A 13,579-nucleotide genomic window follows, 5' to 3' on the forward strand; every position below is an offset into this window, starting at 1 on the left:
CTATCATCTATCTATCTATTTTAGGTTTATGTATCTCCTAACTCTTACCTATCTATCATGTATCTATATTTCCCTCTTTTGGTTTCCCTCTCTCTATTCTAGTCTTGACCCGTATGTTTTTTTTTTAATACTGGTTTTACCCTAATTGGACAGTATTACTCTTCTCTGTCTAGCTATCTACTCCTGAGTCTCTCAGTCTTCTACCACATCTTGTGTACATGTATACACAGCTCTCTCTCTCTCTCTCTCTCTCCTCTCATTCGCTCTCTCTCTCCACATTTCTCTCTACTGGTTATCCCCCCCCCCCACCCCCCCACACACACACACACACACACACACACACTCTCTCCCCTCTCACTATCTCTTTCCACATTTACCTCTACTGGTTACACCCCCCCCCCCCCCCCCCCCCCACACACACACACACCCCTGTTTTCTAGTTATCCCTTCCTTACTCCTCACTACAGGCTCTTTCTCTATCATCACTTACAATGTACAGCCCGTGTTACATGCACACACAGACACAGACATCATGCACATAGAGTAGAATATTGTGGGAGTGACTACCGTCATGTATCCCACAGTGACTCAGAAGAGTTTTTGGGCTAATAAATGCTGTGTAGACAGTCACTGACAGTCTTCAGGACTGCAGAATGCTGCTCTGTGACTAAAGTGACAAACAACGGCGACGCCCGGCCAGTGCGGCCACTTCTTTGGAATCTACTGCCGTGCAAAATGCGTGTAAATTAATTGTTCCCCTGTGTGTATCTGTGAGTGTGTCAGTGTGTGTGTGAGATAGTGTGTCAGTGTGTATGATAGTGTGTCAGTGTGTATGATAGTGTGTCAGTGTGTGTGAGATAGTGTGTCAGTGTGTGTGAGATAGTGTGTCAGTGTGTATGATAGTGTGTCAGTGTGTATGATAGTGTGTCAGTGTGTATGATAGTGTGTCAGTGTGTATGATAGTGTCTCAGTGTGTGTGAGATAGTGTATCAGTGTGTGTGAGATAGTGTGTCAGTGTGTATGATAGTGTGTCAGTGTGTATGATAGTGTGTCAGTGTGTATGATAGTGTGTCAGTGTGTGTGATAGTGTATCGGTGAGGGTGTCAGTGTGTGTGATAGTGTGTCAGTGTGTGCGATAGTGTCAGTGTGTGTCAATGTGCTGTGTGTACTGAGAAGAAACAAGCAGATAATGACGGCCTTTCTGGTTTGGCTAGTTTGTAGAACATCAAAAGGCTCCTCACATCGCCTGTGGCTGTCCGAGAAACTAGACATTCCATCTGTAAAATATAAAAGAGAAAAGTTGTGGTATTGTGTCCCTGTGCTGTAGAGTTGCGCCCTGCGTGACAGTTGCGCCCTGACAGTTGCGCCCTGCGTGACAGTTGCGCCCCCTCTGCGGTATGAGCGCATCCTCTCTGCGGCATTGCTGCTGCCAAGCACTGCTCCTGTGAGCGAAAAGAGGGGGAAAAGAGCTTTTGTTTATTTGTTTAAAGGCGGTAATCACCGAAGGCTGTTAGCAGGGTATCATTAAGTGAAAGAGGAGGAAATATGTTTTTTTTTTAACTAGCCTCTAGGTTCAGATTAGTGATCTGTTAATCCTCTGTGCTGCTAGTGTGTGTGCCAGTATGTGTGCTTGTGTAGATGTGTATGTTCAGGTGAGTGTGTGAATAAGTGGTTACATATACTGTGTAAGTGAGTGAGTGGTTGTATATATAAATAAATATATAAATAAATAAATATAATTGTGTGTGTGTGTGTGTGTGTGTATGTGTGTGTGTGTTTGTGTAAGTGAATAAGACTGTGTGTGTGTGTGTGTGTGTGTGTGTGTGTGTGTGTGTGTGTGTGTGTGTGTGTGTGTGTGTGTACAGTGTGTGTGTGTGTGTGTGTGTGTGTGTGTGTGTGTGTGTGTGTGTGTGTGTGTGTGTGTGTGTGTGTGTGTGTGTGTGTGTGTGTGTGTGTGTGTGTGAGTGTGTGTGTGTTGTGTGTGTGTGTGTGTGTGTAAGAGAGAGAGAGAGAATGTGTACAGGTTGTGTGAATGTGTGGGGTGTCTGTCATTGTGCTTCTCTGTGTGATTAAGTTTGTGTGTGTGTGTTGTGTGTGTGGTATGTGTGTTTAAGTCCATATGTGTGTGCTGTATTGTCCACATATGTGTGTTGTGTGTGGTCTGTGTAGTGCATGTGTGTCTGTGGTGTGTGTGTGTTTGGCGCCAGTGTGTGTCTGTATGTATGTGTGTGTTGTGTAGTGTGTGTCTGTGGGGCCTGTGTGTGTGTGTTGTGTGTGTGGTAATTATGTGTGTTTGAGTCTATGTGTGTGTTGTATTGTCTACGTGTGTGTGTGTGTGTGTGTGTGTGTGTGTGTGTGTGTGTGTGTGTGTGTGTAGTGTGTGTGTGTCTGTGTGGTGTGTGTCAGTGTGTGTGTGTGTGTGTGTGTGTGTGTGTGTGTGTCAGTGTGTGTTGTGTAGTGTGTGTCTATGTGCGTGTTTTCTGTGTATCTGCCTGTGTGTGTTTGTTATGTGTGTTTAGTACACTTGACTTAAACTTAATTGACACCGTTCTGTAGCAGAAGTTTTTTTGTTGTCAAGCTGTAGACTTGTTCTGTGGCCACCCCCCCCCCCCCCCCCCCCCCCCGTCTGCTCGCATCTAGTAATTCTCCATTGAATAAACGTCACGTTACACTGGGGTAGGGGCTGCTGGCTGCCTGCACGCTCTGCCTGTGCGGAGGACTCCGGGAGTAATAATAGTCATGAATATCAATGATGCTGAGGGGGTGTAGAGCAGAGTCGGGCAGGGTCGCGCAGGCATTCTCCCTCTAGCCTTGGGTGGAGAAGGATTATAGCTGCAGCTCAGAGGATCCCCTCACACACAGGCTGCAGGGACAATACACACCGCCTCACTTTTCGGGGGGCATTATTTGATGGATGGTCTTGGAACTCTCTCAAAGCTGATTTTTTGCTCGTTTTTTTTTTTTTGTTCCTCACTTTTTTGCTCCAGTATATTTTTTTTTTAATTATTTGATTTGACTGTTGCGGGGCACTGAACGTCGTCCAGATGTTAGTTCACACCTATTCAGCGATGGTGAGTGCTGGGGATATATATATATATATTTCCATTCTGAGATTTCCCTATAACGCCCTTGGCTTAGCAATTTAGGGCAATAATTGAACACTGCAGCTGGATTCTCTATGCTGCGAGGGGAGCGGACGGTACTCAGCTGCGGAGGAGGGGGGGAAAGGGCTCCACACATTTTGCTTTTGGCAATTTAGACTGTTTCTTTTTTTTTTTTTCTTTTTTTTTCCATACATTTTTTTTCTATTTTTTCAACTTCCACTTCTGGTTAAGGCAGCCCAGCCTCCTCCAACGAGATGCAGATCTCTATTTATTCCCTTTTTTTTAAGTTTATTTTTTTTTATAATATTCTCCCTCTTTCCTCATTTTTTACATTGTTTATTTATTTATTTATTTCAGCAGTATTTTATTTATTTATTTGCATGATACTGATTTTGCCTCGTTGTTGCAGAGTGGAAGGGTTTCTTTTTGTTTTGTTTTATTTTTGCTTTTTTTTATTTTATTTTTTGGCACAGGGATATTTGTGATTTGGGGACTTTGTGAGTTGAATGGTTTTATGGCTTTTGAGCAATATCCTGTCCCCCACATAGAAGTCACTGTGTGTAGTGACTGCATCAGGAGGGGAAATTAGATTTTACACAGCCAGGAGGGGAGGGTGACTTTAAATGCGATTTGTATTTATTAGCAGTAGCCAAATAGGATTTTGTGTTTTTTTTTATGTTTCTTTGAATTTTTTTTCTTGAATGGCTAATTTACAAATGTAAGTGGTTTATGACATTGTTATAGAGGGTGGAGGATGTTGCTTTGAATTTGTTTTTAATTTATTTGAACACGGGATTTATAATGACGGCGACGTGACAGAATAGGGTGTAAAATGGAAATATAGACTTCCTGATGGTGTGAGAAATTGGGGGATAAGATTGCATGAAATTAGGAGTTGGGACTGCAGAAATGGGACATAGATTAGAAATAGGGGCTACAGAAATGGGACATAGGTCTAAAATGGGGACTGCAGAAATGGGACATAGGTCTAAAATGGGGACTGCAGAAATGGGACATAGGTCTAAAATGAGGACTGCAGAAATGGGACATAGGTTGGAGAATTTGGGATGGGTTAAGTGGAATGTGGGAAGACATTTGAGATAGGAGAAATGAGACAGAGGTTAGAATTTGGCACTGGTAAAATGGGACGAATTTTAGGATTTGGGGATTGAGTGAAGCCGCCATAGAACTAGGATTTGGGACTTCTGGAATGGGCTATGGTGCTGGAGTTCAGGAACATTGGTTTTGGTGAAATGGACCAGGAAGTAGACACCTGGGATGGGTGAGGACTTATACTTTAGGTTTTGATGGAAGGGGACAGGGGGGCTGTTAGGATGTGAAATGACAGTGGTGTTGGTTTTGTGTTTTAGGACCGCCACGATGGTGTCCCCAGTCACAGCTCCAGGCTGTCGCAGTTGGGCTCAGTGTCGCAGGGACCGTACTCCAGCGCCCCTCCGCTGTCACACACGCCCTCCTCGGACTTCCAGCCCCCCTATTTCCCACCGCCCTACCAGCCGCTGCCCTACCACCAGAGCCAGGACCCCTACTCCCACGTCAACGACCCCTACTCCCTGAACCCCCTGCACCAGCCGCAGCAGCACCCCTGGGGGCAGCGCCAGAGGCAGGATGTCAGCTCCGACACTGGATCTCTGTTACCCCCAGCCGCGAGCCTCTCTGCCCCAGCTCTCTGGACTGGACCCCCGGCGGGACTACCACTCAGTCAGGCGGCCAGATGTCCTGCTCCACTCCGCCCACCATGGCCTGGACTCCGGCATGGGGGACAGCCTCTCCCTGCATGGCATCGGCCACCCTGGCATGGATGACGTCCAGGTACGCTCCTCTTCCTGCATGATCATTCTCTGCAGACTCTTGTGTTACTATGTAATAATGCTACTCATTCGTTTTTTGTTTATATTGTGGTCTTTACTATTTCGTGCTATGAATGAATCTTATATTGTTTCAGGGCTATTAAATTGCAGAATTTACATGTCCTATTAAACTGTGCTTACAGTAAGTGTTCAAAACTCAGATTAATACTTTATAAGCGTTTTATACACTGGGTAAATGTACACTTACAAATATATCTTCTCTTTTAATGTGGGACTTCTATGTAGAATTATATATAGATGATCGATAGATAGATAGATAGATAGATAGATAGATAGATAGATAGATAGATAGATATAGATATTGATTTCCAAAATGTTGTTTTTTGATACATATCAATTCACAAAACTTAACTAAATACAAATATAACAGAATTTTTCAATTTTAGGTACGAACGAATTGATAGATATACTTTATATACAATACATTCTTGCCTGATTTGTCAAGGATGCACGCCAATATAAACCTTCTGCTACAGAAAATAAGTAAAAAAATAAAAATAAAAAAAAGAACTATGATTCTATACATGTTTTTATTTTATTAGTTATTTCTTTCCTGTCATAATTCTATCCATCTATATATTCCATACGTTTCATTGACATGATAGCGATAGCATTAAATAATGGCTAACTAATATATGTATGCTACTGTGCTTATTTGATGTGTAGTGAAGTGCTGGGCATATTGAAACAATTACATTATTATCTGTTTATAATGAACGGCTCAAGCTCTTCTGCAGATTGGCATTTGAAAAACGAAATCATAACAAACCTGTGCATTATTACTAAGACGGCGTAGTAATAATAATAATAATAATAATAATAATAATCTGAAACAATTTAAACTAACGCCAAATTTCGTAGATTAAGAATACTGGAAGAAGAAAAAAAACGACAGCAACTTAATCAAATTAATTAAATAATTCAAAATGAGTGTTTTGAGGTCCATTAATAACACGATTTTCCCCTTCTGAATAGTAAATGTGAAAAGCCTGGGTAGCAATGCGCAAACCTCTCACGCATTGCGAGCGTTTAGTTGCGCATAACAAGTTTGGCAGTTGCCACCCGATTAGATTTGTTACATTTGTTACATTTCAGACGTTCTCTGCTCTACAAGCTCAGACGCGTTTCCGGCGTGTGACCCGAGTATTAGCTACACTGAGGCAATTTTGTAACAATAATCATTGGTGGGCAGCAGCCAGAGGATGAACCCCGCCACCCCCTTGCCTGGCACAGATCGGTGGGCGACTGGCACACACACGTACACACCTCTCTCACTGTGCCAACTAAAAGGCTCCTGCGTGCTTTTTAAAGTGAAGGAAGGTAGTAATTAAAAGTCCCAGTTGTTTGTTCCTTATTCCTGCATGCAACCCTAATTAAATCTTTACGATCCTCTCAGTGACTATTAAGTGCCAACATGCTGGGTACAGATCCTGAACAAAAACCCAGCAGGCCGCCGTAATTAGATAGGAAATCAGACAGGACCCCACTCATTAACTACCACAATGTGAGATAGTGCAGGAGGAGCACGGGGCCTGTCTGCTACCTGGTGCCCACGTTACTAGGTGCCCCTGTCACCCGTCTATAGGCAGGAGAAGCCCCGACTTCAGGAGGAATGGGGGGGGGGGGGGGGGAATCAGCCCACAGGAAGGAGATCTATTAACCCTCCAACCGCCGCAGGGCAATCCCAAAGCTAATGTCACCATGGACCAATTTTATACTGACCTCACTACCAACACCCCCTCCCCCCCCCCCCCCCCCCCCCCCCCCCAATCATAATCCCTACTAAACCGGGACTAAAGACCAGCACTACCACTCAGACACACGGATAAACGCTGAAATTATTATTTAGAAATGGTTCATTAACAGTATGCCCCTCTTTTCCCCTGCAATCGATAACCCTAATAATCGAGAAAATTATATATTGATGAATGTGCTTTGATTCGAACGCAAAAGCCACAGAACGTCTGGCTAGCAAATGAATCCAGGCAAAGGAAGGGACTGGGAGAAAGATATATGGAAAGCATGTTTACAACATCAGTTCTGCTCTCGTTATGAAAGTTGTTCGTGATCTATGTCACTATACGCGGTGACTTGGCTGCCTATATTGATAGCTGATACAAAATAACCACTATTAAATATTATTATTATTAATAATAACTTCTCTTACAATAATTAATTAGGACTTGTGCTACTACTTATAGTCATATTACTTCTCCTTTTCATTTAACAAAATATAAATTACCACAAGGCAGTGCAAAATAATATAGAAAGATAGATAGATAGATAGATAGATAGATAGATAGATAGATAGATAGATAGATAGATAGACAGATAGACAGATAGATAGATAGATAGACAGATCGATAGATAGCTCATCATTAAGATTTTTTTTAAAGCACCCACATGTACAGGTATGCCCCGTGTATATATATATATACATATTCGTTACAATGGCAGTTGGCGTTGCTGCTCTTGTGATTTTCGTTGTTCTAGCAAGTCTTAATGATCGGTACTTTTGATAGTAATTACTAAGATGTAGTCACTAGACCACAGTAATCAGTAATTATATATATATATATATATATATATATATATATATATATATATATATATATATATATATATATATATAAATAATTTACCTCTCACGGTCCTCTCTTTTTCTCTCTTAATATATAAACTCACATATATCAATAGACAACAATTTGCTATTACCAGACACGAAATCGAATCAGAAAATGAATGACAGCGTTAAGTGAACGCCTTTCATTTGCTTACAGTGTCTAGGAAAGTCTTATTTAAATGTAGATTTATTTAAGACCGGCGCCCCGGCTGCGAAATTATGCAGAAGGGGGGAGAGGCTCTCGGAGCGCCGCGGCAGAAAGCCCTGGCTGGGCCCGGGACAGAATCCCGTGTATAATTCAATGTTTAACAAGATAGGAAAATGACTGCCTCAGACAGCCACTTCAACGCTCATATTTTACGATCCTCAGGAAAATATATTTCATTTTCCACTTCTGTGTCCATATGGGTTGCATAATATACACTGTCCTGCCGGTTAATATAAATGGAAATGGCTGCAGCGCATGATTTATAGATGCTGTGTTTTAATATTCTGCCTCTTCCCGCTGTTAATCTCTCTTGGTTTATATTCACAGTCAGTGGAAGATGCTAATAACGCCATGAATCTGCTGGACCAGTCAGTTATCAAGAAAGGTACGTGCCAAGGTGACAAACATCCTCCCCCTCCCCCACCCATCAAAAGTGATGCCATCTTTACTGCACACTCTTCCATAGATCTTACCAGTTATGTCTGTAGCTGAGAATACCAAAAGTTAGCACTGATAAAATAACCACACTTAGTGTAATACTTTGCTGAGTGTAAAAAAACAAACAAAACAAAAAAAAAATAAAAAAACCCAAAAACGAAATTAAATTAACAGTGTGTTTTAGAATTTCACACATCATTTAATGTCATAGGTATGATGACATTTAAGAGTGCCTATTCTTCTGTAATGCTATAATGTTTTTTGTTTTGTTTTTTTAATCTAGACTAAAGTGTTATATGTTTTTGTTTTTGTACAGATTGTGGGAGAGCTGGTATTTTTTTTTTCTATGATTGAAATATTTGGAGTGAACAAAAATTATACTTGCAGGCAATAACCTGGAAGGCTGATATTCTATCAGTATATTATTATTATTATTATTATTATTATTATTATTATTATTATTATTATTATTATTATTATTATTATTATGTTAAGCTAGTTATTATAATTATTATTATTAGTTGTGGCAGTAATACTTGAGATTTAACCACTACAATAGATTAAGAGGCATTTGTCATAGCAGTTATTTATTATTTATTGGTCATTTTATGACTTGTATTCATTATTTATTTTTTGGTCCTTGAATAGATGTCATTATTTAAAAATTGAACTAATTAAAAACGTCCTGGTGTGTGTGTGTGTGTGTAGGGGTGGTGGTGGGGTGCTTGAAAAATAAGGTACATGCAAAAAATATTTATTGCACTTTGATTAAATCAACCAATATACAATTGTATTATTTAGTGTCATTGTTTTACAATGTTTCTCTTGAAAAAAATAGAAAAATATTATTGCAAGGTTAATTATAATACAAAAAAAAATCCAGGCAGCTCATAGAGTCCAATTCAAGTAAATCTGGAAATGAAAGCAGTAGTATTGAGAAAGGTTGAGCTGTAGAGAACATGAAGGGGTTTCCCACAGCAACCAAATTTTTTTTTCTGATTGGAATAACAAAGGTAATATGACAGGTCACAAACTCCAACTAACTACCAGTGTGTGTGTGTGTGTGTGTGTGTGGGGGGGGGGGGGGGTCGAGAGTTGTTTTAGATTAACGTGTATGCTTTCAGTGCTTGTCCAATTGTCAGGTATTAATATGACAGGTGTCTAAACAACATCCAAAAATGAAAAGGCCACGCTTACTGTTAATATCTTGGGGTGGGGAGGGGGGGGGGAGACTAGATTTGAAATATGTAAATATGTTATCCTTCATCTATTAGCTATTTCAAGAATACACAGCCTTATGTGAAAAAAAAACCACAATATTAATAATCAGTTATTTACTGTACTGGCCAAAATAATAACAACACATTATTATTATTATTATTACTTTTACTTCTTCTGTTAAAACTATTTCTACCTCCACCACTAATAATGTCCTATCCAAATTAATTGCATTTCAAGAAAAAAAGCATATATATATATTTATATTCAAAAAAAAAGTTATATAACTATAGGCTGCAACAGGTAACCTGCAGTATAAAACAAGGTTAAAATGTAAAGGAAAGAAAACAACACAGCTGGTTTAATAATATAAATCTGGGTTACACAACCTTGCTATAAATGCTATTGTAAAACAGAATGGTGAAATAATTATAACTTAAATAAGCCTCTGTGGTATAACCTATTAAAAAAAGAAAAACAGCAGGTGTAATAATTATATTCCAAATTACACACCTCATGTGTAACAGCTAACACTAACAAAATAAACCGTATATTACAATCATAATTGTAATGTTGATTAAAGTGTTTTGATATAAATACTAATTAAGAATTTATTTTAAGGAATGTAAGAGTCATGTGACACTTCCACTAGCTCTGCTGGTTGGTGTAAGTAGGAAATAAATGAGTTAAATGGCTCTTTTTATTGGCTGGCTGGGTATAGAATATAACTGTAATGTTTACAGTGAAGGTTCTTTGTCAGGAATGGGACAACACTCTGCCTTCCTGGTTGGTCGCTTAATCATTAGAATTTACCATTCACTCTCAGGTTAAGCAGATATAAAGTGGAGAGAATGCTCTGCATTGACTAGAAATAGTACAAAGGGTATATAACTACTAATTACTTTCCAGTTTGCTATTGGAATTCTGATTAATTTAAGTAGGTACTACAGCACTAGGATAACTGGGCAGACACGCATAATGTGCAGAGAACTCGCTGGTTAGCTGCAGAGGAACAGAAGTTTATGTTCTGGTTTGTTTTAGATAATAGGTGTACTCCATGTTAGGTGCAGTGGTGAGCGAAAAATGCCAATATTCTTATTGCACAAATCTTCACACAAAGAATTTTGGAGCAAAAATGTTTTTGGAAAATCACTTTGCAAGTTCTGATAAAATACATTTGCAGATTCTGTGAACGGGTGTGGATTCCGCAAACGTATTTTCGCAAAAGCAGCACAATTGTAAAAAATATGTCCGCAGACAGCCACACAGACGTACTGATATTTAGCTTACTGTATGATATGCCTTTTAAAAAAAAATAAATAAATAAATTAGTTCCTGTTTATTTTCGCATTAGCAAGCACATTGGGAATATAGCCTTTATTGGGAATATAGCCTTTATTGGGAATATAGCCTTTATGAGAAAGACAATTTGCGTTTTCGCGTTACTTTTGTGCATTCGTTTTCAGTGATCATATTGTGAAAATGCAATGTATTTTCACAAATATATTTTGAAACCGAAAATAGCATCTTCGATGAGAAAAAGACCGTGCTGAAATATTCCCTCTCAGCACTGGTTAGGCACACGTAATAAGGCTAGCACTCTCTGGTCATGTGCTCAAAAATATGGAGAGTACGCCCACATACTATGGGGAGCTCTTTGTGGACAGGTGCTAATGACCTGGCTCTGGTTTGGTGTCGCTAATAAACAGATCACACTCTTTTTAGGTGAGCATAATATTATTTTGTGTGTTTTCTCTGCTTCTGTGCTTGTATTACAGGGAGCAATTTCTCTAGTTATCGTTGCTTACTGTTGAGAACCCTCTCTGGTTAGTAATGCTGGGAATACACCATGAGATTTTTGGGCAGATAGACGGCTTGATAGAGAATTTCTGACATGTCCGATCTGATTTCTCATAGAAGTGAATGGAAATCGATCGGAAAATTGATCAGACATTAAATCTGCTGAAAAATCTCATTGTGTATTCCCAGCATAAGACATGATATGGAGATTTGGAGAGGACTCATACCGTGGAGGGCACTCTTTGGTTGGATGTACATATTTTGGAGAGTACTCTCTAGTTGTACACAATCATAATTTGGTGAACACTCTCTGGTTGGACACACTCATACTTTAGAGAACACTCTCTGATTGGACACACTAATCATTTGAAGAACACTCTCTGGCTGAACACACTCATCATAATTTGGAAACACTCTCTCGGAAGACACACTCATCAGTTGGAGTAGACTATCTGGATGGACACACAATTCTCTGGTTGGGCACACTCACAATTTATAGAAAACCCTCTGGTTGGATACACTCATAATTTGGAAAGAACTCTCTGGTTGGACACACCGATAATTTAGGGAACACTTTCTGGTTGGGCTAATTTGGGGAAAACTTTCTGGTTGGGCTCACTTAGAATGTAGAGAACCCTCTCTGGCTAGACACACTCATAAGTTGGACAACACACTCTGGTTGGATACACTCATAATTTGGAGGGCACTCTCTGGTTGCACACACTCATAATTTGAACAACACACTCTGTTTGGACGCACTCATAATGTACAGAACACTCTCGAGTTGGACATACTCATAATGTAGAGAACACTCTTTGGTTGGACACACTCATAATGTAGAGAACACTCTCTGGTTGGACACAATCATAATGTAGAGAACACTCTCTGGTTGGTCACACTCATAATATAGAGAACACTCTCTAGTTGGACACACACATAATTTGGAGAACACTCTCTGGCTGGACACACTCATAATGTAGAGAACACATTATTGACTGTTTGGACAGTCACACACATAATTTAGAGAAAACTCTCTGGTCACTCATAATTTAGAACACTCTCTGGTTGGACACACATCCCTCTGGTTGGATACACTCATAATGTAGAGAACACTCTGTGGTTGGACAAACTCATAATTTGGAGAACACTCACTGGTCCACACATGTTGAAGATCAAAATATATAACACAAGCAGCAAGCTCTACTCATATCAATAAAGAACTGCAGTGCAGACCACTCTCTTGGTGATGAGGAGAACACAGTACAGCTCTAGTTTCAGGAAATGTTATGTTAGTTTTAGGAAACTATAGTTTTAGGAAATGTTATGGATGGAATGAGGTTGCAGATCGGTCACTCTCTGGTTAGGTCCACCTAATATAAAATATCTGGCTGGATTAAAGGACATATTATGGAGAAATTTCTCTGTTCTAGATAGCTGCAACGTAAAGCCGTTTCTGGTTAGCTGCATCTAGTATGGATAGCATTATCTGGTTAGGAGCAGAAAGTATGGATAGCTCTCTCTGGCTAAGTGTACATAACATGGATCGCAATCTAGTTGGGTGCGCAGAATATGGCATAGCTCACTCGTTAGGTGAAGCAATGGAGTGTTGTTTGTTGTCAGCCATCAGTAACAGCAAGATGTTCTGAATCAGGATGATTCCATTTATTTGCTTAGAGGAAAACAAAAAGTAAGCTTTCAGCTCATAAGCCTTCTTCAGACTTTGTTCCTGTATATTAACAAAATGCTAAAACACAAAGATTATATGTACTGGACATTCACGGGACAATATACTTTTACAAACATATTTATAGTATGGATAGCACAGGCGTAGTATTGGGCAGCATGGTGGAGTAGTGGGTGGCACTTGCAGTTCTGGGGCCCTGGTTCGAATCCTATCTGCATGGAGTTTGCATGTTCTCACTGTGTCTGCATGGGTTTCCCCGGGGCACTTCGGTTTCCTCTCACATCCCAAAAACATACAGCTAAGTTCATTGGCTTCCCCCTAAAATTGGCCCTAGACTACAATACATACACTACACCATGCATACATAGACATGACTATGGTAGGGATTAGAGTGTGAGTGCTCCTCTGAGGGAAATTTAAAGGGAAACCGTAACCAAGAATTGAACTTCATCCCAGTCAATAGCTGATATTCCCTTTACCATGAGAAATCTTTTCCTTTTCACAAACAGATCATCAGGGGGCGCTGTATGACTGATATTGTGGTGAAACCCCTCCCACAGTGTGATGTCAGGGCCATGATGCTGACAGTTTCCTGTCAGTGAACCTCATTGCCTT

At 40.0% G+C, this 13,579-nt stretch overlaps 1 protein-coding gene across 1 annotated transcript in view; it reads left to right on the forward strand.

Moving 5' to 3' along the window:
• Positions 1-13,579, forward strand: part of TFAP2B (transcription factor AP-2 beta) — a 99,884-nt gene that overhangs the window by 2,622 nt on the left and 83,683 nt on the right. The window contains 3 exon segments of the mRNA XM_068280028.1: positions 4,475-4,759; positions 4,761-4,934; positions 8,152-8,209. Of these exon segments, the coding sequence (XP_068136129.1) occupies positions 4,475-4,759; positions 4,761-4,934; positions 8,152-8,209 (517 nt within the window).

Source organism: Hyperolius riggenbachi, chromosome 4 (assembly GCF_040937935.1).
Source record: "Hyperolius riggenbachi isolate aHypRig1 chromosome 4, aHypRig1.pri, whole genome shotgun sequence".
Lineage (NCBI taxonomy): Eukaryota > Metazoa > Chordata > Amphibia > Anura > Hyperoliidae > Hyperolius > Hyperolius riggenbachi.